Source organism: Labrus mixtus, chromosome 1 (genome assembly GCF_963584025.1).
Source record: "Labrus mixtus chromosome 1, fLabMix1.1, whole genome shotgun sequence".
NCBI classification, from domain to species: domain Eukaryota; kingdom Metazoa; phylum Chordata; class Actinopteri; order Labriformes; family Labridae; genus Labrus; species Labrus mixtus.
In genome coordinates, this window is record NC_083612.1 from 17,110,831 (window position 1) to 17,138,450 (window position 27,620).

Sequence of the window (27,620 nt, forward strand, 5' to 3'; positions counted from 1 at the left end):
TCACTCCTCATCACCGCTTAAGCAACGATGCCTTGGCCTCCTGCCCCTGCCCTCCCCCACAAGCTTAGCTGAGCCCACATGTTATTGGCTAAACACAGCCAGCTGCAGCCAGTTAACTGTCTAATCTCACATCAATCGATTTCCCCAAACAAGGAGAGGTGGAGAAGTGGAACGCAAGTCGTGGAGCGGGGGTGAAAACACGGCAGCGGGGTTAAAGTAAATGGGAGGGCAGCGATGAGTGAGAAACAGACAAAGACAGGTTACAGCCTTCTGCTGAGTTTCCAGCAATAACGGGCTTGTGTGTTTGTGTGCAAGTGTTTCTATTTGTGGACTGTTGCGACAATCTCTTGTTCAAGTCTGTCAAAAGGAGACTGAGGAACAAAACCCACATAAAGGTGCAATGACAGGCTAAAGTTGGCAGAATCGGTCCGTAACAGTAAACATCCACCATGATTAATGTATAGGGACCGTTTTTAATGATTGACTTTGGCCGAACACACACTTTGTCATGTGCTTTGCGCGAATAAATGTGATTCTTTCAGTTCCCCACGGACAATTAAATGGGAACATTTTCAAAATGGGAAACATATGGAGCTTTTTAATTGGCCAATTTCTCTTGCCAACATGTGTGGCTTTTTTTCCATTCTGAAAACCAATGAAAAGGAGAAAAAAAAATGCTATCTAGTCAGACTTGCATATTGCAGCACAGAGTGTTGCACAAATTGTCATTGTCCTTCCGCAAGGAGTAAAACAGGCCTTCTGTTCCCTGGATTAATAGCACCATTACACAGGATCCATGTTCAGTATAGAGCTCCGTGCTGCTGGATCCAGTCACTGAGATATATTCCTCTTGGAGAGAGACTTCAGTGAATTTGTATTTCTGTGGGAATATCTGTTTTGCCGAGCAGGTAATGGCCCACACCGAGTTACATGACTGGTTGAAGCTGCAGTGAGAAATCTACCATACCCTCCTGCCCCATTTCTTCTCTCTATACCATTATACTCTGTATAATCTTGTCTTTCTTGGCTCCCCTCATCCTGCACTAATCATGCGAGGTGGCTGGGGTGAGAAGGACTGCAACAACTTATATCTGGGGAGTTATTGTTCTACACATGTCATGTGTAATCTGCCCGACCCACAGCGCTTAGAATAATTATTCATATTTAATCACCACACTACGAAGCTACATCGCCTGCCGCTCACTAAGTCATTTTCCATGTTCCATTATCAAAGTTTCAGAGACGGCTGCTCAGGGAAGGGGGACTAAATGGAAAGGCTGAAGTAGTTGGGCTTATAAAAACATAATGGGCTTGTCTGCTTTGATAAACTGAGGACGTGTATAGAATGCACACTCGCTCACACCCTGAAACACAGCACACACAGACATATACACACACACACACACAACAAATGAGAAAAGTGCGCAGAACAAAGTAAAGGAGAATAAAGTAGTCAAGTTGAAGTTCAGATTGTGAGCATTCAGGCAAGTCAGGAGCTCAATCGTTAATACAAATAACTTCAGCGCAGGGAGCAGATTGATAGTCTTTTGGTTCCAGTGAGTCTGGTAATCTTTCATTTCTCATGCAGTCACATTTAACAACGAGGGGCTCACCTTGCTCCAGAGGCGGGGGTTTCACACCCGTAGCCTTTAACTTGAGGGCTTCTTTTGCGGACATGTCGCAGCAGGAGCCTTTGTTGGTGTCTTGGTCGCTGTCAGCCTGGTCGCTGTCCCCGTGGCCGCTGTCTCTGAGGCTGGCTCGCTCTGGGTCTTTGAATGTTGAACTACTAGACAAGTAAACAAAAAAAAAAAAGGGAAAAGAGTTTAAATACACAATCTATGGCTTTGAAGCAGCCCTTGAAAAAAATATGATGAAAGATTTCATAAAATGCATCTTATAAAACTGCACCGGATATACAGTCAAGATGAAACATGAAAAGGTCTTTGTTCATGATCATATTTTATGTTTTATGGAAAATACATTAAGAATCCACTTTTTAGACCTAGTTAAATGTACATGTCTTTAACGCCCTGTACAATTAATTCTCAGTTTATTCACAGTTTACTTGTATTAAAGCAGTGTGTTGGGACTATTGGAGAAAAGAAAACAAAGGTCTGAGATGCAGTGACGGTTATAGATCCTGACTCTTACCTTTGAACAAACTGTTGTCTGCTACCCATATAATTAGGCTCAGTGGGGAAATTGTCCGTCTGTGGAGCAGAGAAAGAGAAAAAAAAAACATGTAGTGGGCTCTATAGAAATAAATCCTGCTGTGATACAAGATCTCCCAGTGACATATGATTAATTAGGCGGAAAGAAAATGTGGTAGAGGACAGAGAAAGGGGCAAATAAAGGACTGGGGGATGTGAGCTCTATAGCGTTTAGGTTTGAGCATTTCATTAACCACATCAAGCGGGCTAATTAGCCATTTGAGAGTAAACCACAGAGCCGAGCATCAAATCTGCCAGGCATAATGCGATCAATAACTGCTAGGACAATAGTCCTGATGAGCATAGAAAAACTTTGCACTTACTGTGTTGAAGTGTTAGCTAAACACTGGCAACTAAATAACAGTACAGTTTGTCGAGGAAATTAAAAAGAGATTTGCTCACGCTTTTAACAACATTTCTGTGAAAAGCTGTAGACTTTCTTAGCTTCAACACTTTTTGTATTCCAGAAATAATTTGTGAGAAATGGAGTCTTGTATGTGTCAAACCATCTGGTGTTTATTGGATATGGAAGCTACCTGATCGTGCACCGGGGGGGGGCTTCATGCTATATGGATCGATAGGAATAAAAACACCCTAACGCGGTAAGGTGTAACCTATACAGCCACACAAACAGAATGGTGAGCATGGGAAAATACAGCGGTATAATGGAATACTCCTACAAACCCTATATGCCACAAACACTCTTCAATCCTCGGCGCTGCATGCAGCAGTGCATTACAGACTGGATCAATCACGTTGGCACTGGAAACTCTCTCTCCCAGTCTGCCTCTCTCTAGTTAATTATCATAAAAAGTACAGTATATTACGATTTTTAATTATGTCAGTTGAGATAAAAGGTCAAATAGATCCCCGTCTCTTTGTGGCATTGAAAGGCATAGACATCAACATTACTAAAAATAGAAAGGAATATAAAAACAATCAGGCATACATACTTCACTGTCGGAACACAGAAACTAATGTGTTTATATTTGCTTTAAATTATTAAAGGAGTATCTCAATGCCTGAAAGAGAAATAGCTTTCATACCGTTGTAGCTGTATTCATCATAGCAACACAAATAATTACCCCTATGTAGTGCACAACTCCTCGGCCCCTGAATTGATAGCAGTAAAATGTCATGTTTAGTGAGTAATGTCTCCTTGTGCCGGGCTTTTTCACATGCACAGCTTGACTCTCAGTCGATAGAGTATTTCAATGTCATCCGTGCTCTGCGGTGGCTCAGTATGAGGCAGCGTGTGTGAAGGTCAGACAGGCCACCTCAGTACTTTGACCTTCCAAGCTTCTGCCAACACCTTTATCCATACCTAAACACCTGATTTCACTTCAGCCTTCACCAAGATTAAAAGGAAAACACCCACAAAACCTATCAAAAAAGGAATCTGACCACGGCGTAAAAGTAAGAATGAATGTTTGAGATAGTTTGGCATTGAAATGATAACAACCGGAGATTTTCAATACACAAAGAGGAGATGGAAGCCTCTATATTGATGTGCCCCCTTCTGCAAATTTATGGCCAAGGACTCATCCTTGAATATACTTTTCAGTATATTCAGCGTATGAATCAGATCAAGATGAAAGGACATGAACAAAAAAACTGAAAGTTTCACCTTTCATCATAAAGGGTTTAATGCTCTGTGCACCTGTGTAGTAGAACAAACATCCAATGGTATCTTTGGGCATAAACTTATACATCATTTTCAAATGACTAAAGTGATAAAAAACAAAAATCACTTTTCATTAAATTACCTTGTAATGGTCAGTGTGTTTTTTACTTTAAAGGACTTTTCGTTAAAACATCGATTGATAAAAAAAAAACGACATATAAAATCAGGTGTGATTTTTTCCGACCCAAATAAGAACATGCATGTTGCACATAAAGAAGCATGTGTGCTACATCCTCCACCATCTACCCCCCACCTACAAGCCAATAAAAAGCACATTACGCCACTTCATAGAAACCTCTTTCCTGCCAATTAGAGTCCAGGCTGATCTTAAGCTTCCATCTCTTCCTGTCTGTCCATACTGCCCGGCCCTTGCACTACAATGGGCCACTATCCAATTAATGGATCGATAATGGCCAGCATGGGCTGCTTTGTACTTAGACAGTCAGAGCCCACAATGAATACAAGATAATTTCAGGGGTGGGTGATAAATTCTAGCTGGATGTCCGGTGGCTTTATTAGCGTTTTTAGTCAATGTATCATACAGTACATAAATACATGCAGCATTGCCGGTTTCACTGAATATTCATGTTGCATGCCTGTGTGAAGGGGAACAGAGGAAATTGCTGTTTTATCATTTTGATCCCAAAACCGTCTCCTGTATCGAAACTGTGATTTATTTCCTGATGGTTTCCATGAAAGAGGCGTGAGATGTCCTCAGTTAAAGGCTTTATATGCGATTTTACACACTTAAACGTAATAGAAAGTATATCCTCTGAAAATAACTCTGTGAGTCATGACTGTCTACAATGGGTGTAACACCCGAGTCCCACTGTCTGTGATGTTTTCTGAGTTTTCCGAGTCATATCTTCTGTTTGTTTACATCGTCGGGACGGCCGGCTGACTCCTCCCCTCGCGTATAAAAGTTGTTTAATTGAGGGACTAGAGAAAAGAAGAATAACATACTGTACTCACTGCTTAACTGCGTTTCTAGATCACGGTCATTTCGGGTAAATTTACATGTAGTGTGAAGATACGAGCATAATAAAGATCGCTAGCATTAGCATGCTAACACAACAATGCACCGCAAGTTGTTTTGGTTTCATGCTGGGGCTCCAAGGCGACATCTGCTGGATCAAAAAATCACATATAAAGCCTTTAAAAGAACACATAACTTGCCTGATATGTAAGCATGAACTCAGCATGTGTACATTATGAGGACATAACACAGCTTCATTTCATTGAATGCAAATATTGCTGTGACATGTACTGAAAATTTACATTTTCTGATATCTTTACATTGTTCTCTATAAAACTAGAAATTGATAGTTTTGTCTGCGTTAGACAATGTAGGCTTTCAAACTTTCATTTTAGTTCTTTCTCTTTATGGTCTCCAACAATGAATTCATCTCTGGCCTTGTCTGTGTTATTTAATGTGTTGAGAGCTTCAGACAACTTCAATCACACCTGCACAATTTGCATTATAATTTCTTTTTATAATACTTCAACTGCACTCAAGTGAACCAAACCGACTGACTTCAGCATCTTTATCTGACTCGCTTATTGACCAAAACCACGAGTCTTTGACCTTTGAGGTTCAGAGAATAACTGTACCCATTAAAAGCGAAATGAACTGCACTGTTGTGGGTCAATTAACTTTGTGCAGATATATCTGAGGCCAGTTTGAAAGAAGCTTGTCTGACGATGGCAGATCCATGTCGTTCGGATAGTGCTGGGAATGTAGTGTTGTATCCAGTCCAATGCAGCAAGGCCACAAAGGTCAGAGAGACACTGAGTACGGTGAGGCTGAGTAAGTGTAAAAAGCTGCACTATGTTCTGTATTCCCATTGAGACCCTAAGACTGAGCGAGCCGACAGCAGGCCGATTGAGACAAATGGGACGAGAATATTGGAGAGCGTTTCTATTCTCAGGCCTTGTTGGTGCATTTTGGGACACTGTTCATTTCTACTGGGCTGTGTTTGTGTGTACGTGTGTGTGTTTTGATATCTAAGGTAGGGGTGGTGAAAGAGGACAAATTGCAGCTTCTCTTTCACACATCATTGGACACCTCTCTTTTATTCACAGGAACGAGAGTGCACACCCCCACCCCTTCCTACCCTGCTAGGTATGATACATGTATTTGTCCTTTACTGTCTTCCAAAAACACACATGGTACTCTGTCTGTGTGTATGTGTATGAGTGCTTGTGTTTCTTCATGCTGATCTGGATGGCTGTTTTTAATTTGATAAACTATGTTTCTATTGTGTACATGGATGTGTTTGTGTGCGATTGTGTGTATATGTGTGTGTGTGTGTGTGTGTGTGTGTGTGTGTGTGTGTGTGTGTGTGTGTGTGTGTGTGTGTTTGAGACGTTACCAACAAGGGAACTGTAGCTTATTCCGCTTGAAAACTGTCAATGTAGCTCAGCAGCAGCCAAATGGGAAGAATGGGGAAAAGGATAAAACAGATTGAAATGGAGCTCAGAGGACAGAAAACACAGTGGTGGAGGGGGATGCAGCAAAAAAAAAAAAAAAACAGGGAATAAAAGATAAAAAACAGAGGAAGAGGAGAACAAAACAGCAAAGTGAGAGGCCGATAAAGGAAGTAAGAAAAAAGGGGCGGAGAAAGCAGACAATAATTAGACTACATTGATTACCCAGTGGCCAAGGAGCAATTGTAAGTGATCAAATCTAATTAGCAGCTCCTATACATCTTCCTGCAGATAACAGACCAATCAATCATGGGGCTTAAGTGAACTTAAAGCCGTCACAGTCGACTGCCTGCTAAATACCCACTATCTTCCAAATAACTTACTAAAGGTCTGCTTCAAATGACTTTCAGACAAGTTAGGAAGTGTACCCTATGTCATTCAGGGGACACTGGATATAGGTTTCAACACAATGAGATGTATTTGTTCAGGATGGACACTTTGCTGATATCTTGGATATAATCATGAATGATAATCTCTAAAAAGATATTTTCATGTAGTTAAAGAAAAGATGTCTTCTTTCATCTTCCACCAATCATAACTATTTTAATTCAGTTAGACTTGACTGAAGCTGTGGCATTTATATTTGGGGTTTTTTTTGTGATCGTTTGTGTTTATAACACAATTTGTACACCATTTACAAAGACAAAAGCCTTCAAAAATAGAAATGTCACGACAATAACGTTGCAAAACCAAAACGCAGCCTGTTCCGTCACTTTTACCAAGAAACAAATGATGAACAAATTCAGCACAAATTGTTGGAAATACTAACCATTATCAAACACAAGCTTGTTAAAGGTTATTAAAATGAATCGCTCGCCTTGATCGAGAAAGAGTTCCCCTAACAGGATCTGATATAACAACTGTTACATGATTACCTATAGAGGCCAAAAAGAGAAATGATCGCTGTATTATTCTTACGCTGGTTAAAACTTTGGCAAATGTCAGCTACACCCAGACACAACCACTTACTTGTACATTTAAAATCTGCACTGATGATTTTGTTTACTGCTAAAGGTTAAAATAAATTGTTTACCGGAACTTCTCAGTGGAACAAGCACAGTCGTATGTATGATGCAAGGAACAGCTGAATTCAAGCATGCAACCCCAGCAAAGCAGGGATAGGTCTCGAAAAACATCAGTTTTGCAGCAAAGAGAATCACTGTTGAGGGAGTTCTGCTACAAACCTGTTGGCTTATTCATCTGTACCACACATCTTCCCCTCTAGCCTCCCATAGTTCTTCTCTAGTTTCAGATTGAAATCTAACAGTCCATCAATTTTTTCTTTTTCTTTTTACAGCAGGATTTTTGGCCGATGTTGTTTTTTTCTCCCACATATATATTAAAAGAAATTCTGAGCTGAGGTCTTCCAAACTGTGCCTAATGCATACTGATCCCTGACAGCGAAAGCATGGTGCATATTCAACTTTGAATTTTGTATAGAGTTACAGCCATCATTATCCGAATATGGAGATACAAGATATAATCTCCTGTTGCTTGTTATCTGGGAGGTATGACGTCCAGTTGCAGTCTTGACTGACTTTTATGCTCTTTGCGAGTCAGACTCCGGCAGGAAGATAAATAAGCCCCTGCAGCAGGGCTTTGTGCAGAATTGCTTGCTGCAGTGAGTCGGCTGCATAAACTGTGGTGATTTGTGCAATAAAGTTTGTGTAAGTTTCCACACCTGTCACATAAATGATTGAGCTGACACTCTGTGTGGCTTACGCCTGGAGTTTGTTTGATATTATGCAGTGTGTAAAAAAAAAAAAATCGTTAACTTGATGCATGTACACTTGTGCGTCGTTCTTTGGCGTTGTGAAAAGGTATCAGCTCTGCTTATGAATGGCATTAAACTCTAGATGTCAATTTCTGAATATATCAGAAATATCGACAGGAAATACTTCCTTGAGAAGGGAAACAAGCTGTGAAATTAGTGTCAGGGTGAGATAACGTATCACCACAGACTGTTTCAGGAGATATTGATTATTTGTCCCGGCTAGAAATCAGTCATTTAAAGTATCTCGCTTACTGACAGTCTCTCCTCTCCATCTTTTCTCTAATTGTTGCCGAACTTGACTTTAGTACCACAAATCTGTTGGAACTCAAGGTGAATACAGTCGGCAACATGTGCATGTGTCAGAGTCACCACATCCTTGAAATATTATGTCCCGTTTCCTTTTTTTATAGCAGTCTGCCTGGCATTTTGTCAAATTGATGTTTTATTATGAAGCCGGGGGACTCTAAGATCCAGCTCTTTTAGTCTCATCCTGTTAATTGTGGTTTGCCATAATTCATAATTCATGACAGAACTACATCCCTTTTCACTTTTTTCTTCTTTGTTTGTGCTCATTTGGTGGGGAATAGTGCTTTTGTTCTTTATTAAATAGGGCTAAGTAGCACTTTGGAGGCTTTTACATACAGTTGCATAAGCACCATGAGCTCTCCCTTGCATATCCACCGCTCACCAGCAAAGAAACAATATTCATAATTAATATGCGACCACTCACATTGCTTGACTGTTATTTTGGTTGACCATACAGTGTTATTAGAGATGCTTATTAGTTGCTCATTGGTAAGCAAAAAGACGTCTTAGTGGTTCAACCTTTTTTTTTTTTTTTTTAAGTCTGAACAAACTAATGCACATAGTGATGAAAATGGCATGGAAATCAAAGAGTTGGCTTGTTATTTCCGACCACAAAGCGCGAGCAGGGGGCTGAAAGCCTGAACAGGTGAAAAGTGGGAAAAAAAGGGGTGCACAGTGCAGAAGGAGGGTGCTGAGGGGGTCGTGCCTGCATCACTTCATCAAGAGAGATGAGACAAACACACAACTTCAAAGCTGATTTCCTTCAACCTGTGTGGTTACCGCTGCTTTATTATTCCTTTTGAGAAAGGGCCCGAGTGAGAATGGATATAATTTTCTCTTCTGTCTACAAATGACTTCTTTGGTCTCATTTTGAAGATAGTTTTCCATATGTGCAAGCAGAGTAGAGGTGTGTTTATATCTTTAAGAGCAACAGCTGTGAGTCCATCGCTGTGCTTTTTTCTTTTTCATGTTTATAAGAGCTGCTTTTGTACGAACCATTCATTCTTCATAATGATGTTTGTCGTTTAGTCTTTTTTTTTAGACTAAATTACGTTTTAAGAGCAGGAAAAATAAACTCTGAGGGATAAACAGATCCAGCGTCTGAGAGATGGTCAACAAAGCAGTTTGGCTCTATCCTTAAGCCCGTCATTATAGTCGTGAGAATCAACTCACGTAGAAAATAATAAACACAAACCTCCTGAGAGTGTGTATCCTTGAACTTTTTTTTTCTTCCTCTCGCTCGCTCTCTCTCTCTGTCATAAACATACAGATATTTCATTACAGGTGCTGGAGATCTTTCAGTCTAGCCTATTTTATGATGCATGGAAAATGAAATGATGGGCCGAACTAAATCCTGCATCCACAAAATGGCTCGAAATGTTATACAGCATACAGTGATACAGAATAATCTCTTTACCCACAAATTACATAAAAAATATAATCATGAGGGTTTTTTTTAACGCCTATGTATGTAATTGATTTATTAATGGGATGATGAAGCTATTATTGAATGAATCATCCTTATCTAACTAAAAAAAAAGATATTACCCATACAGTGTTGTGATGTTGACCAACATCCCCTCAGGGAAAGATTACAATAAGCTGCTACATTGGAAACACACAACGGAGGCTGGATGCTAAAGCAGCTACTGTCAACATCTTTTTTTTTTCCTAAATGGAAGTGGATCAAAACCAAGTGACCCATTTTACAATACAACTGTACTAATTAATTAATTTTATTCAGGATGAGAGTTTCAGTCATGGACCCTCTACCTTTGTGACAGAATAAAAAGACTCATTGTTTGCCATTTTTAACAAGATCCTGTCAACAAAATCTCTTTGGAAGAGCAGATTGAACAGATTTTCACCCAGATGGGGAAAGAATGCAAATGATCTCGTGGTTATACGCTACAATTATCCAAACTGATTAAAAAATATTGTTTCACCAAGTTTCCTGACACTGAATAGAAGCCTATTTTTTCAGAGTATTCCTGTTGTATTCCTGAATACAATAGTTTGGCAGCTAAACGTGGTCTCTGTGGCCTGATTAGCATCACTTTGCCAATGTCCCCAAGTACCAAAAACATTGGCTAACGCAAGTTTAAGGGTCACCAGTGGAAACTTTTGCCGGATTTACAACCAGACTGAGAAGTTTTGAGCTGCAAATGATACATTTATGATCTGACATTAACTTAAGATTCTCCAGTATTATATCTTTGAATCATTTGTTGATATGTAGGAAGTATTATACAACATCATTTCCAGCACTGAGACACTATGGGAAACAGAATGTATGTATCTTTAATGATATAGTCATATGTGAATAAACTAGAGCCTGAAATTGAGTGTGTATATCTGATATTCCTGAGTCATTATTAAGAGGTGCAGTTGCATCTGTGTACAGTGCGATATAATGAGGCTGTCTGCTGTAGTGGGCAGTCAAGACAACTGGACATAAAATTCATTAAATAAGATTTAGACATGAACTAAAAAAAAATCATTAAATCTGAATGCACAAGACAAAGAGAGTCGGACTGGAAAAGGTTGTCACCCCATCAGTGCTTTAAAGAAAAAGAAGAAAAACACCTTGATGGTATGCAGAAAAGGGCAAGAACTACTTATGATTCTAATCTTTCCCCGTGCTATATTTGCAATTATCTTCTTCAGTATTGCTTCAGTATACGTCTGCAGCTCCTACCAGCATTATCTTTCAAAAATACGACATACTGGCAATTCAGCAGCCAACTCAGTCTCGGCTGCCGTCTCTGAAGCCAGCTCAGACGAAACTTCATTGCTCTGAAGAGGAGGGGTGACACAAGAAGCTGTTTGTACTCATATCAACACAATCCACATCTGTGGCAGTTGAGCCCCTGGAGTAAGTGATAAATGTTGCTTTTGGTACAGATGTTTAGTCTGACACACACACACACAAAAAATCCCTAACACAGCAGTTTGCCAGCATTCCAAAAATAGTAGTGTTGTTTTCCCTCACTACTTGAGACACTTTGTGTAGACACATTTTAACCAGCTGGTCTGGTTGGTTTACAGCTGGGCTCACTCTTATGATTATTGATGAAGGGAAAATATGTCCGCTTTTGAGAAAAGGGGAAAAGGGGAATTGAAAACAGAGGACTAATGTTTATGTTAAATTATTTACCCACAGTTGGAATGGTGAGGAAAGCAGTAAAAAAAAAAAAAAAGAAAGGAAGAGGAAAAGGTGCAGAATGTGATCTTGGTAAGCCACTAATCATTCTGTACTTGCTCATCAATAGTTACAACAGCTTGGCCGTTAACTGAAGTGTTGAGTCAGCACTGACCTTGCTTCACCCTCATTAATCCAAAGCCAACGCAGCCCAAAAATCCAAGGCTGTTGCAGAGGTATGCAGCTTAAAGACATTTAAAGACATGAATGCGTGAATGTAATCACGCATAAGGACAAGGACAAGCACAAGCACAGGTGGACGACACTGATTGAGCAAGAAGCCTACAAACAATTAAAACCATAACTGTATGAAGATTTGTAAATAGACGTGTTTGCTTTCATTTCTCAGTGAGCAGAGATGACATCATCATGAATGCTTTTCTAGTGTCTTCTCATTGCACATGAATCCCAAGGTGGCCGCTAGACATGAGAACTTCCATGATTTGTTAAAAATAATATTTCACAAAATCTCTGCTAAGAAAAGAAAACCAACAAAACACAATAGAACAAGTGATGATGATCTTCGAGATATTTTGTGAAAGGGATTTTGTTAATGCTGGACAAAGCTATAGGCAACCTGTTTCTGCCTGTTTAAGATTTTTATGCTAAGCTTTGCTGACCGATGACCGATTTTCCGGAGTGGTGAATGTGGTATCAATCTCTCATTTAACTGTCAATAAATAAATAAAATTATGCTTTTGTTCTAAATTGAGTTTAAGAAAAGCACATAAAGTACTATAATTTCCCTATTCGGATGCAGACATTTATACAACCGATTATACGCCTACTGAAATTGTGACCTCAAAACTGCAAAACAAAGAAGCAATAATATAATAATCTAAACCACATCAGTACCCTTCAGTGATTTAATATGTGTTAACAGGGAGTGAGAATCAAACCAGTCAGTACAGAGTAAAGAATTTACTTTAAAGAATTCTATTGACTATAATGAAATAATTATAAAAGCACACGTTTACTATGCCTCAAACTAATATTATTATAAAGACATATAATGCAGTATTAGTATCACATCTGACTAAAGAAACAAGAATTTTATCATTTACTTTCAGAACAAACCGTCCACTAAATGTGGCCTAGTGTGCGAGTTAACAAGACAGAGGCTGAAAGCTCTGGAATAAAAAAACATTAGAGAACAAAATTATTCCATTTGAATTGATGTAGGAAGAGCTGCTCCATGGATGAAAGGATCGTAGATATTTCCCCAAAGCCCGGAGCAGAGGCCAGACGCAGATAAAAAGAAAACACACAAACAGACTCACAAAATGCATGCACACATGTCTAATATCAATACATAAACAAGTTCACAATACACACACACACACACACACACACACCTGCGTTCTCCCTTGCGCTCTCTCCCTCTATCTCTCTCTCTCTGCCCACACATGCAGAGCAGATAGACTATGTCTAATTTCACTTCAAGGTGACCTATCTACTGTATATGTATTGGGTCAGAGGATTTCGAGCGGAGGAGGAGGGGCTGAGGAAAGGAAGATAGGAAGGATGCTGTCCATGCACCTGGGTAAAATCTGACAGGCAAGGCTTTAGCATAATGCTCTGTTGTCAAAGCGCTGGACGCCACTTCCTCTCAGACTCTTTCAAGTGCATCTATTGTGCATTAAGAATCTGTCAGGCCAGCTTTAGCATTAATCAGCTAGTCCACAGAAGAAACAATCGCACATAATCTCGAGCTCTAAACCCTGCTGACCTTCTCTTCAAATACACAGATAACTTCCCCTTGAAACCTCAGTCGTTTAAAGGCACACACGCCCGAGCTCTGGCACTGCCAAGAATTTTTATTTTTTTCTTCTCTCCCTCCCCCTGTAGTCTATCTGATTGGTTCCTCCCACAGCAGCACCCATGTCTCTCCACCTGGGAGTACATCGACTCAGCATGTCAGCGTGACCTCAAAGAGGACGTATTTCAAACAATGTGTGTGGGGAGAGAGAGAGGGGGTTGTTTTACCCCATCAATCTGGAAGTAAAGGAGTGGAGAAGTGGAGAGAGGAGAGGGAAAGGGAAAAGAGAAGGGCATGATACACAAGTTCCATTCATCATCTCAGCAGCGTTGAGAGTGTATAAATAGCAAAGATGTGTTCGGAGTTATCATTGAGCCAACGCTTCCATCGTGGTACTTCATTTATTAAGACTGTGTGGAGATCAATACGGCTGACATATACACTCTGTACTGTTGACAAGATAATCTCATCATTATGAATTTGGCTTGAGTCGTCAGTAACATGAGCAATTGCAACGCTTATCTGAGATGACAAGAGCAGAGAGAAAGAAAGGGGGATCCGAAAAGGATGGGAGAGCGAGAGAGGGAGAGAAGGAGCACAAATTTGATTTTTTTATTTGATTTTTTTTACTAAGCAATGCTCAGAGCGATAGATAATGAAATACAGTATTTCAGTACAAAACAGAGGAAAAATCAATGAGAAACGCAGCAAAACAGCAATTGATCTGAATGCTAAAAGGCCCCAAAAAGATTTCTCTCTCTAAGACACAAACCCAGTGAGGGGCCAATTGAGTACATCTGTGGCATACAATGGAAGCAGATGTAACCGGCCAAATACACAATTTTTCGATACGCCATTAGTACTCAGCATAGCCACTGCTAGCCTGAAAAGCAGACACAGTCAAACGTGTGGGGCAAATCTTGTTTTGCACACCACTTAGTGGACCTTTTGTTTAGGCAATAACATGAGAGGACCGACTCATTTTGCCTGTGTTTCCACAAAACACAGCGGCTGTCAATTCCCCCGAGACACACACAGGGCTTTAGAAATGGGAGTCAGATTTCAAACTGTGTCACAGATATAAGCAGGAGCAGAGGAAACTGTTGGATCTCTCCTATTAGAGTGTCGGATCTTCTTAGAGACACACACAAACATGCAAACAATACACTGGCAGGATTACACAGTTTGGGAAAAGACTCCTCAAATTGCAAGGCAAAATTGTTGTTGCTGGAATGAGTGACTGAAATGTGTTCCAGTGGCTGTGTAAAGGAGAAGAGGGCGCTTCATAGCAGCTTGTTTTGACATGTAGTTAGGTGAAATTAAAGCAAATGAGATGGTGTTCATGGTATATCCCTCCAATCAATTCATCACATTACTGATGAGGCTGAAGAAGTGCTGAACTGAAGAAGGCAAGGACAAGGAAAGAGAGATCCAGGGGAGAAAGGGATAAATCATTTCTCTTAGACTAATGAGATAGAAGGTGAGAACAGATTCACATAACTCATTCTTTGAGCTGCGTGTTGTTTCTACAGCACATGCCTAGGGGGCAAAGTGAGGGAGGATGTGGCAGAAATAAAAAGCTCTCTCGGAATTGGACACGTGCCAAGATTCAGCGGAACGGGTTCCACTTTGTTTGACTTTGAAAGAGTTTGATTTACAGCAAGGAGACCCAGCTGCTGCCAGTTCAAAGCATACATCTCCACGCCGTGTACGCCTGTGTAGCCTTCTGTGCGATGCACATCTCAGCGCACATTACCGTGAGGTCACTCCAATATACACTCATCTACGGCTGTAGCTCCAGCACCCTGCTGCTCAGAGCGTTAAAGTCTAATGACCCCAGGAGGGATCTAAGAGCCCTGGGGGGGGCAGGCGGCCACTACGGGGGGAGCCCATTCCAATCTGAGAGAACCAGCAAGACCTGTGCTTCTGAGCACAGCTGGTGGTAGCTCAGGTCCGTGTGTGCACATACCTACACGCACACAAAGATACAAATCTTATATTCCTCCACTGTGAAGGTTATGTTTTGTTTTCTTCTTTTTGTGACCTCTGTTGATGCCAGGTTGGCCCCTAGTGCCTGAGTAATTCAAGCACAATTTCAGCAGCAACAAGGTATATGTTTCAAATTCTAGCGAGTGCGTGCACAGATCTCTTCTTGTTCTTCTATAGCAAAGCTAAATTCCAATATTTATATCACAGCCAAAACGCAGCACGTTTTGGTTAATTCATAGATCGATCTGGTGCATGCTTTCTCTTACAATGCAACATAGATATTGGCAAGATGCAATTTCTAGCTCAGGGTCAGGAGAACAAGACGCGGTTTCATGCAAAAACAAAAAAAATGCTGTAAAGATATACAACATACAGCAGTACCTTGTCTCAAAGGTGTTTGCTTCTCCAATGTCAGGAGAGGTTGCAAGCCAAGCTTTAGCGAACATTAGCTCATCTTGTTTCTAGGTGCTCAACTTGTTTACAGGTCTGATTCCATACTTGTACTAAGCCATGCCATGCAAAAACGATAGCAATCGATCACATCAGGGTTAGAGTTTATCTCTTATTATCATATATTTATTTTTTAACAGCTATGTTCTCCGAGCATCATCTGTATCAGTAAATAATCAAGCAGGTGAATATGTATTTGGGTGCAAACATGGTATTGGAACATCACTATTCATTGTCTGACTTGATCTGAAGTCACTTAAGATGCTACTTGGACACTTGGAAGGTAAACCAAGCAAAACAACAACACTTCTCAACAAAGTATATTATTTATACTTGAGTGTACAGATTTACTCTATTAGGTCCTGATCATGCACATCCCCTCTATCAAAAACACATGCACAAACAATAACTCCAGTGTGAATGTCTCCTGACAATCCACAGTCCTCTTATCATGCCCGTGCCATCTCCAGTACACTGCTTCCTGTTGGACCAAGCAAATTGGTTTAATGTGTACGGTCTATTTGGCTTCCACAGAGGTCAACTTGTGTTCTCATATCCTGTCTCTCTTTCTCTACACTTGGACAAAAAAAAGAAGAGAAAATTCCTTTGTTGCCTTGCATTGCCAGGTCAGGAGGTCGGTTAGAATTATTCAATTATGCAGCTCCCAAACATTCTGTGTCCACATGAATGCACAGCAGCTGGCTGAAAGGATTCCTAGTAGCTGACCAACAAACCCAATATTGTGAGCATATTCATTGTTGCCAATCACTTCATCTATTTATAGCACTCTATTTCTGTCGACAGTTAAATCCTACTGGAGTTTTTCTAAAGTTACAGGAGGAAACGGTGTCTAGTGGTAGACAGAGTTATGGCCCTACTTTTATGTCATTTATATTCAATTATTTAGCGGGGTTACTTGGAATTTTAAGAACTTGCAATAAATAAAACATCCGCTTCCACAGCTTGCTCACATCTTAAACAAAACTTCTGGGTACTATCGCCAAATGAACTATTAGTTGTGTAAGTCTCTGAAGAATTTTAAGTCTGCGTATTTCAAAGTTTTTCTTGGATATAGTGGTTCAAGTAAACATGAAAGCATGAAAGGAAAAAAAAGATAAGTTATGGTTGTGTTAATAACTACTAGAACAGATTTTCTGTATATCCAACAAACTTGGAAACAAAATTACCCGCTGAGAGATTGCTTCACTTATCTCTCCACTTTCTCACTTGCTTCCTTTTTTTTTTCTTCAATCAGAATCAAAAAGTAAATGAATGCTCAAATTCTGCTTGCATCAGAAAATAAAAGCTTCTGTTTTCCACTGAACCAGTGGAACCCCCCACCCCCCATCCCCATAACAAATATGTAGTCATAGATCTCGAATGTTTATCGTGACATCTTCCACTTTCCTTCTGATTTGTTAAACGCTATGATTTATTAATGACATAGGATGCAAATATAGCTGCTGTTTTCGTGCAGTGCGTTACACTTCTGCAACAGCTACGAGACACGCTGATGGATTTGTAGTGCAACAAGCACCTCTGCAAACAGAAAACAGCCAGCTAATAAACCATATATTCAATGACAACAATTTGTATTTTTTGGTTATGTGGAGATAAGATAATTTACTGTTATCTTTTCCCAGAGCAACATTCTTTGGTCTGGCTGCACTTCCTCCTACTTGTATCTATCATATGAGCTTGAGGGAGATGAAGAAAAAATAAAACTGCCTATTAATAATTCAGAATTCCAGCGTGTAGTGTTATGTACAGTAGCAGCAGGTTTATTTGAGGAAATATGAAGATACACCCTAAGGGGAGCTGATGATTATTATTTTTTTTTTTATGCACTGGCAAGCTCAAATAAAACAAATCTGGATGAGTGGCCCAGAAGAGCTCAACCTCGGGGACCAAAAATATACAAATTACAAATGACTTCTTGAACTGTCCCCCAATTCCCCCCCCCCCCCCCCCCCCCCCAAAAAAAAAAAGCATGTTTGTGCTGCTGAGCTGCTCAGTCCTGTCTGGAAAGGGACATACAGGGTGCATACAGGTTCATTCCATATAGAAAGCTCCAGAGGAAAGCAGTTATCTAAAGATGAAGGGAGAGGGAGAGAAATGAAATAAAGAGCGCTTTTCAATTCATTGCCTCGGTGGCCACTGAAGTGTGGGAGCAATTTCAATACAATATACAGCCGAGGCTTTGATAAGACTTTTTTTTTTTAACGCAAGGATCCTTAAAAAACAGCCAAAGCCTGGTTACATGTGCATCCCCGTGTTTGTGAGCACTAGTGTCTGTGTGTATTTGTATGTGTATGTGCATTTCTTGGAGGAAGGGTGTTTCAAGGTTCGGACAAATGCAAGATTGTCCCGCTCATAAAAGGAGAGGGGCTCTGTCACGGAGCCTGCCAGCTAAAGGCTTAAATCACATGCCTGGAATACACAATGACGTTACACCCCCCCCCCACACACACACACACACACACACACACAGTCTCTCTAAATTATGCAGAGTAAGACCATTCCTGGAAGCATTCACTTTCAACATCTGCTTCAAGTACATTGTTTGAATGCATATGCGCAACCTAAACAGATCAAGGTAGAGAACAATGCACCGCCTATATTTCATCCACGCTGCTTAAATGATCACAGACACACATCCATTCTGCTCTTTACAGCATTCTTCTGCCAGTCATTGCTTGAATTTATTCAAAGACCTTGATTTATTATTATTGTATGAATTGTTACGAGGAACCTAATACACTTTGTATGCAGTAAAACTTCAAGGCAATTTATAATATCACCGATTCAGTGTCTGCTTGGGAAATGAAATCATTGTCATTCAAAACATTCCCAACAAAATACTGTCAGGCAAGCAATTCAAGAGAAAATATGATATATCATGTGTGTATGACGTATTCATGTGTGGCATTTTCCATTAGAGCAGTCGGGGGCCTCCTTAACAAAAGACGAGTGACAATGTCAAGTCAGCATAGGCAGGAGCCCCCTTTCTCCTTGACACCCTCATTCCAATGACACCAGACACAAGGCAGAATGTCGCCACCTAAAGGCAGCCTTTCTCGCCTTCAGACTCCCCCCTTTTGCCTCAGTACCACCTGCACCTTATTAACATGGATGCTCTCCCAGCGAGACAGGATTCTTTTTAATTAGAGTTTCATGGTGAATCAAATCACAACACTCAAAAACTTATCAAAACAAATCAATATGATAAATTATGGGCCAATTAAAAGTAATGACACAGGAGTCTTTGCATGTTTGGTAACAATGAGGGCAGCTCGGAGGAAGAAGTAGTCACAGAGACACTTATTTATCAGTCAGTGGGCCACAGAGCCTGGTACAGCTGCTGGAGCTAAACATTATGTGGGCCAGAATCCTAAAACATATTCAAGACCAAGTGGGCGCAGGCTCACTCCTAGGAGTGAATTACTGAAATCCCTTCTTCCTGAGCATTGAGGAATTTTGCAGCAGATTGGTTTTAACCTTGATTCCACACTAAGTAATTCCCTTCAACGCCTTAAGCGGAATTAGGCATCATTACGTATCATCCATCTCCTCATCCCAGGAATTCTCTTTAGAAATGAAATGAAGCTCTCCACAAGGCCAGGCGCTGGCACGGTGGTGACAATGATAAGGCCAACAGAGCCCTGCTGATATGTTCATATTATTCCCCTCTCCCAGCAAGAGACCAAACCTAGCCTGTCTGCCAGTGCACCACTATAAAACATCATTAGAGGCCAGCAGCACTGTGGAGAGATACTGGGAGTTACAGGAAGCTACAGTAGGTTCAGATGCAGACAGCACTACTAAAGGTGCCCTTGTGAAACTGACTGAGCAGGCGGGTATACTCTCACGTTTTATCCATATCTTTATTTATTTTTCCTGTTTAGCCTCTCCTCCCATGGCACTGTAGTGACAGATGGGTTGAGAGGCCTTGGGATCGATGGAAGGGGAATTCTGTCTTTGTTTCCTGACATTTTTCCCATAGCCACTCTCCTCTGACTCAGGTTACTTACTGTCCACACAGTCGGAGAGATGAGGCAGAAGCGGAGAGGAGGGAGGAACATTATACGCTTCTGTACAGCTTCTGAAGAAACTTAATGCCTTAGGCCATCTCCCTCTACACAGGTTTCCGTTGAATAATACAATACAGCACCCTGCACGCCTGATGCGTCTAGGGGACCCTCTGTAAACAACACACTAAGGAATGTGTTGTTGCTGCTCTCGCTTGTTTTCCCTTTGAAAGTCTGATGGGAGGGAGAAAAGTAAGTGCACAAAATGGGCGTGCAACAGCCCAGCACAGTCTAATTCATCATCACTACATTAGCAGGGAAACAGACCGCGGAATGGGTCCGCAATTATTTCTCTCTCTCTGATTAGGAAACCTTAACTCTCTTTGTGCTGACCCTTGCCCTATGCAGCTGGCTCATAATAGAAGCAAGGCTGGGACTGAGAGTGGGAACAACAGACAGTGGCCTTCCTCCCTGGTGGGAACACGTCACATCAGATCACAGTCATCGTCACATCTATGTCCAGAGCAAATAGTCGGGACTGAAAAGACAGTGGAGAGCCTAATCAAGAGGCCAGTTGTTCAAGTGCATCACGATGTAGCAGTGAACAAAAAAATGACTTTCTCTACTTTTGCCTGCCAAAGACAAAATGAATGCTGAAGGTAACTGAATAGTCTTTATTCGTCCCTATCAAATTATATTAGGACCATGAAAGGTAAACATCAGACAGAGGATTCTTTTGGCTACAACTGGTCGTTATCCCCACTGTTACATACTGCTGTCTGAAGGAGGCTTAATCCTCGTCTGACACGACAGACTTTTAATGGGCTTAAGGCCAAAGACATAGAGAAGTTATCAGGTTAGAGGCTTATACACCAAAGTACTCAACACAAAGACGTCTAAAGTAGCTGTGAAAATAAGTACAACGTGCTAATCTCTAGGAATTAAAATCGCTAGAATCAACCGCGAGTAGCTATAGATTTTCATGTCGGATGTCACAGTCATGAGGACTGCTTGAAAGGGCAAAGAGGGATCTGTCACTGTTTGAGTACATTATGTGACTGTATAACTGATCCAGATGATTGATAAAAATGTTTTAGTCGGTACATTTAAAAAAAAAAAAAAAAAAAACACTGTCATTGGATATGGATATGCAAATATCTGTGGGATAATTGGATAGTTCAAAAGGAATTGGTGATGAAAAAAAGTCACACCTGCTCATAATGTAACTCGCAGCCACAGTCTAAACCTTTTATTCCACGGGAAGGAAATGACAGTGATAGAGTGATTAATGAAAAAATTCTACATGAAAACGGATTTCAAAAGCCTACCGTGACATATTTCAAGCACAACTGATTTGTGTTGATGTCAGTGGCTCTGTTCTATGAGAATACTGGAATGACTGTTTAATCCTTCTAATGCTCAGCCCTCCCTCCCTCTCTCCCTCCCTCCCTCTCTCCCTCCCTCCCCTCCTTTCTCTCTGTGCTCCTGGGCCTCTCTGCTTCTGCCTGTCCTTATCTTCTCTTTCTTTTATTTTACAAAACAAGGGCGGGGGGGGGGGGTTGATATAGGAAATGGGAGCTCTCAGTGTTGTGATGTGAAAATGGTGGCAATACAGTGAAGGAGAAAAGTGCAATTTCTCTTACCTGTATGATGGACATGCGGTTAGTAGGTGTGTCTGTAGTGCTGGTGACTGGGCCTGTGAAGCTGGTGTGGCATCCCACGTGGCCTTGGGGCACGCTGAGGTTATTGGCAGTGGGCTTGAGGTACATGACCTCTGACCTTGGTGAGCTGAGTGGCAGGCGTGTCTGGTAGTCAAAGTACATGGGAGAGGTGGCCAAGGAAGGGCTGCTTACCACATTCATCACATTCATGGCATCCCGCTCCTCCACCTCGCTCTGCACCAGCATGATGTCGTTCTTGTTAATCTTCTTCTTCTTTCCTTTTCCCAGCTGAGGGTGCGAGTACTCTGCAATGCGACAATTATACGTTCGGATCTCCTTGTTTTCCTGCTTGCACTTGATTGCTATGGTCACCATGGCAGCCAGAAGCATGATTGATATGATACTGAGAGTTACAATAAGAGGAAGGGACATGTCCCAGTTCTGATTGTCCTTTGTGCGCGGCAGTCCATCAGGAGGACGTCCATCTGAGGCCTTTATTATGAGCCTGGCGGCAGCGGTGAGAGTTGGCTTGCCGTGGTCTGACACTCGGATGATCAACTCCACAATCGGGTTCACATCATCCCAGAATGGGTGGGCTGTGCGCACTTCCCCCGTCACTGGATCAATCTCAAAGAGATGCTCCTCATTGCCATCCGAGATCTCATAGGTGAGCCTCCCACTCTCTCCATAGTCATTATCAACCGCCCTCACTGTGGTGAGAATGTAGCCAACTCCAACATTGCGGGGCACATGGATTTCAGCTGTGTCATTCAGGAGTAGCGGCAGAACGATGACAGGGATGTTGTCATTGACATCTAGAACACTGATGCGCACTGTAGCATTGCTCTCCAGGTGTGGAGATCCGTTATCTTTAGCAAGAACCTTGAAGTCGAAATACTTTATTTGCTCGTAGTTGAAAGATCTCACGGCATAGATGGCTCCATTTGCAGCGTTAACATTTACATAGGTGTTGACATCACCCCCACTCACGTTGGAGTTAACTATGCTGTAGTACACTGTGCCGTTCTGGCCAAGGTCAGGATCATGTGCCAGAACTGAACCTAGATACTCCCCAGGAATGTTGTTCTCAGGAATCTGAAGAAGATAAACTGACTTGGTAAAGCGAGGAACGTTATCATTCTCATCGAGGATCTTTACTGTGAAGGATTTTGTGGAATTGAGAGGAGGAATTCCATTGTCTTTGGCCACAATGGTGACGTTGTACTCATCCTGTGCCTCTCTGTCTAAGGGTCTGTCTGTCACCACTGTATAGAAGTTAACATAGTTCTCCTCAAGTTTAAAGGGGACATTACCCAACACTCTGCACTGAAGCTGCCCATTCCTGCCTGAGTCCTTGTCTGTGACACGGACCAGAGCAATGACAGTGCCTGGAGGTGCTGCCTCGCTGATGGCTCCCTGTCTCACTGACACAAAGCTTATAGATGGCCAGTTATCATTCCTGTCAAGCACTTTAACAGTGACTTTACAATGGCCTGGGATTGGATTGGGACCCAGATCCTTTGCCTGGACGTCAATCTCAATAACTGGGCTCTCTTCATAGTCAATTTCGCCCTGAATCTTAATGACCCCTGTCCTTGAATCTATGGAGAAGAGCTCCCTGATTCTCTCTGGGGCATAGCCACTAAAAGAATAAACTACTTGTCCATTGTTTCCCTCATCAGGATCTGTAGCGTTTAAATCAATCAGGACTTTACCAGGAGCGGAATTTTCAGGGATTTCTACAACATATGAGGGCTGATCAAACACAGGGCTGTTATCATTGGAATCAATAACTTTGACATTTATCTGCATGGTACCTGACCTAGGATATTCCCCTCCATCAGTGGCTGACAAAATTAGGGTGTGATGGCTTCGTTCTTCTCGGTCCAATGGTCTTTGAATAACTAATTCTGGGAATTTGGTCCCGTCACCACGGGATTTTACCTCCAAGGAGAAGAGATTGTAGTCATCGCGTGTTATTTGATACGTTTTCAGGCCGTTTTCTCCTGCATCTGGGTCATGCGCACTGGTCAGGGGAAAGCGTGTCCCTGGCACTGCATTTTCAGAAATGTCAATATCAATCTGATCCGAGGGGAAAGTTGGTGAGTTGTCATTAATGTCCTGAATATCTATTTTGATCATGCATATCTCCTTGTCATTGGCAAACACCTCCATGGACAGCTGGCACTTGGGGTTTCTCTTACACAAGGTTTCCCTGTCGATGCGCTGCTTTGTGTACAACAGTCCGCTCTGGGGGTCTACGTCAATGAGATGCGGAGCCGAGTTTTCCAGCACCCTGAAGTTGGCTTTTTTACCCTGTCCTGCCTGCCCAACCTGTTCCAGTCCAAGTCTGGCATCTTTGGCAATGTTCCCAATCACTGTCCCCGGACCCTGTTCCTCCGGGACAGAGTAATTCAAGTTTTTCAATGTCAGGGCTTGAGCCCATAAGAGTAGGAAAAAGAAAATAGAAAGATACATCCCCACTCTGTAAAAGTTGCTTTTATGTGTCCTGTTTATTCCTCCCTTGACCTGTTGATATTTTCTTCAAATTTGGTATTTCTATTATTCAGGATCAAAGAAAGAGTTCTGTTCATCATGTGAGGCCTTGGCATTTGTCTTTGTGGATTGTCTTTGCTCTGTCTCCCTCTTCCTCTGCCTCTTCCAGCAATCTGTGGAGCTGAACACCTAATTTATATTCAGCTGAGCGCCCAGGCTCATCTGAGCAATAATTGCGATCCAGTCCCCAAACAGAATCGTCATTGTTAAGTGCTCACTCGTACCACCTAAGAAAGAAACAGAAAAAAAAGATTTATTTATCACAATGTCTGTGTCAATTAGTCACCTTAATAAAAATAGACTTAGCTGCATACAAGCCTTTCTGCCAGTAAGACATCAGATCTACCGCTGAGCCAAAATGAAACAGGGCTCATGTGTAATTCATCTCCACAATTATGGGGGAAGCTTGTCAATTAGTTAACCTTGGGAAGACACTTGGCACAGCCCTGATACACATGGATATAATGATTCCTCTTGCCGTGTATTTACTACGTGCGATTTTAAAGGCACAAGGTTCAGAATGCAGTTTTTAATGTATCTCCAATGTGCAACGCACGACCTGACCCTGGTGCGATAATGGTCCATTCACACAATATGAGAATGTTGATGAAACTGTAATGGAGCAAGTTTAATATTATGGTAACACTGCCGGCGTACAATTGAAGATGGCCTATTGTGGTGGCTATTTAAATAAGTGTGTATAAAATGAGCCTCTTACACGCATTAACAAATCCGCATAATCCGGATATTCACAATGAGCCTTCTAAAAATTCGGAAATGAGCTGCCAACATCTCGGCACAGCCGTGTAATTCTCTCCACTGATGCACTCGCTGCCTCTCTCCCTCTCTCTCTCTTTCGCTCTGCAAGATTCAACGGTCTTTGGGATAAGCTGTTGCATCCGCATGCATATAGGGAAGGTTGTGAAATAACAATCGTTTGGAAATGAGCAACAGACAGGGAAAATCACAGATAAGACCTTGGAAGAACTAATGACACAATGTGAACTTACCAAAAGAAGCCGATGTAATAGTCCAGAAAATATAACAGTAAAAATGAAATAGTCAGTTCCAGAAGGGTTCAAGGAGAGTTTCATCCCTCTAACACTTCAGTAAAAGGTACCACCCGTATCCTCTTTCCCCCTCTGTGTGCGGAGGGGAAAAGCCACAAGCCTCAGATGCACGCGCAGGCTACAGTGCAGCGCAGTGGAAATAAATAAAAAAAAAAAAAGTGCTCCAGAAAAGTATGACTGTAATGTCAATGAGCTGAAGTCCTCTCCGCTGTCTGATTAGGATGCAGCGGCTCGCCTTCTGCCTGCAGTGAGTCACCGTTCATCAGGAAGGAAAACTGTTCGGAGAAGAGGAAGGAGAAAAATCCAGACGTGTAGGAAGGTAGATCCAAAGTTTGGTATTTTTTTTTTTTTTTTTTTTAAAGAGCGGTGGGTGTTTTTCCTCCTTGTCCGAAACAGCGCTGAGAGACTGAATCCCGGTGTGGCGTTTTGTCCTTGTCCGCGTCCCCCGTCAAAGTCCACACATAGCCTACAGAGAGAGAGAGACAGCTGCTGAGGAGGTGGTCAGCAACAACCCCGCATTCTGCCACAAGTCCCTCCGTAGCTGTCAGGAAAATAGGGGGTTGGTTTTCTTGAATATGTACGCACTGTCGTTATTTAGTATTTCCCGCACGTAAACCAGTCCTAAGCACATTGAACGCTTCCTCTCACTGACTGAACTCCGGACACCGCATGGTGCATTAAACATTGTCGCTACTCCTCCGGCAGCCAATGAATTTGAAGAGGTGGGAAGAAGAGGAGGGATTCAACAGCCGCTTCGGGTACAGACTACAAATGATTGGTGGCTCGTAGTTCATCGGTGGTGCATCTGTGTTCTTTCAAATATCCCAGTTCATTGTTGTGTACAACAGAGGAAACCGTGCAGTTGGACAGCCTTGCCAAGAGACTTTTAGGGCCATTGCTTTAGCGGTTTGAAAAAAAAAAAAAACCAGTTCGGTCATTTATCAAAAATAGACACAGAGAGTTGAATGTCGTTGGCATTGTTTAAATTGAATCAACTGAATTTAAAAAGCGGTCCCCACACTTTTCTTTTTATTTAGGCTGTGTAATATGTGCAAGCAACTCATATAGTTCTTATTCTATGTGACTGAAGAATATCAACTCCAGGATTAAATAGAAGTCTTTGTTTCATGTAGACTACCTCACATTTCTCTCTATTCTATACACATAGATTATTTGTCATATTGAAGCCATTTTATTCACTATTGAGCCTTGTGCTCAAACCCAAATTATAAAATTTAACAGTTAAAATAATCTCTATTCCCCTCATTGTAATGCAGGGTTGATATGTCACATGCAGCTAAAGTTGCATCCAAAGTTTTTCATGTAATTAAAGCTGTGGAATGGTAATTATATGATGTAAAATGATTTGATGAATACAGCAGGTATTTCAATTGACAACTAAATCTCCATTGTTTCCTTTGGTTTCTACTTTTCTTCCATTTTAGCCTGGAATCTTTTGCGTCGTCATCCATTATCTTGTCTCTTTAGTCTTTGCTGCAAAGCAAAAAGAAACAACATCTCCAATTTATTTTTCCAACACCGGAATTACAAAAAGAACATTAAAAAACACAATTAGCAACAACTTTCATGACAAATTAATTGTGTGAGTCATTATTTAAGCAAACCCGCCCAACATAACATTCCCAGTGGGGCTTTTTCTTCTGCCTATGATTGTCCTGATTGTTTGACAAACCAAGGAATATGCAAACATCACTCTTGACTTTTGCTATCCCACAATTCAAATATTCAGATATTCTATAACAGATAATTGTAAAAATGATATCCAATTATCAATCCTAAAAACAAAATGGACATGGTTACCAGTGAACACATCATATAACAAGAACTGATCATTCAAACAGTAATGAAAGCTCCTCAATCACTGAACCGGCCATATATTTAGGACTTAATCATATCTCATTACACATAGAAATGTCAGATCACGGCCTGAGGGACTTTTTGTCATGATTTGATTTGACTGTTTTAATAGTCTAAGTCTTTGACCATGCCCTTCATTTGGTGTTGCTATTTCAACATGTCAGCTTTGTTCAATCTAATCTTGTAGTCGATCCATGTATAAACATGGGTCTTGACCTCTTTGACTTTCTCACTGACCTTTATCTCTGACAGGAGGGAATGACAAGAGTGTCAGAAGCAGCCGTTAGCCGGACTGCGACCAAAGCTCATTATTAATCAGCAGGTTTGATGTACTAATGTCAAGATGTTGATAACTGATGAAGGTAAATGTCACATCACTGAGTCTATCTGTGTGTGTGTGTGTGTGTGTGTGTGTGTGTGTGTGTGTGTGTGTGTGTTCTGTTTGTGTGTGTGTTCTGTTTGTGTGTGTGTGTGTGTGTGTCTATTCAAATGTGATGCATATTTGTATGCTGTGTACCTTCATTTGAAGTCTGCAGGTCGTGTAGGTGTTCCCATATTTAACAAAA

General features: G+C 41.4%; 1 protein-coding gene across 2 annotated transcripts in view; it reads right to left on the reverse strand.

The window, feature by feature from the left end:
- Positions 1-26,319, reverse strand: part of pcdh17 (protocadherin 17) — a 56,493-nt gene extending 30,174 nt beyond the window's left edge. The window contains exons 1-4 of one of the 2 annotated variants that reach the window (XM_061035760.1): positions 25,117-26,319; positions 21,533-24,333; positions 2,152-2,210; positions 1,614-1,783 (exon numbers count right to left, since the gene is read on the reverse strand). In XM_061035760.1, the coding sequence (XP_060891743.1) occupies positions 1,614-1,783; positions 2,152-2,210; positions 21,533-24,028 (2,725 nt within the window). In that variant the 5' untranslated portion in view covers positions 24,029-24,333; positions 25,117-26,319. Of the gene's footprint in view, positions 1-1,613; positions 1,787-2,151; positions 2,211-21,532; positions 24,334-25,116 lie in introns of both variants that reach the window. The other variant, XM_061035751.1, reaches the window with a different exon arrangement.
- Between the last annotated feature and the right edge of the window lie 1,301 nt (positions 26,320-27,620).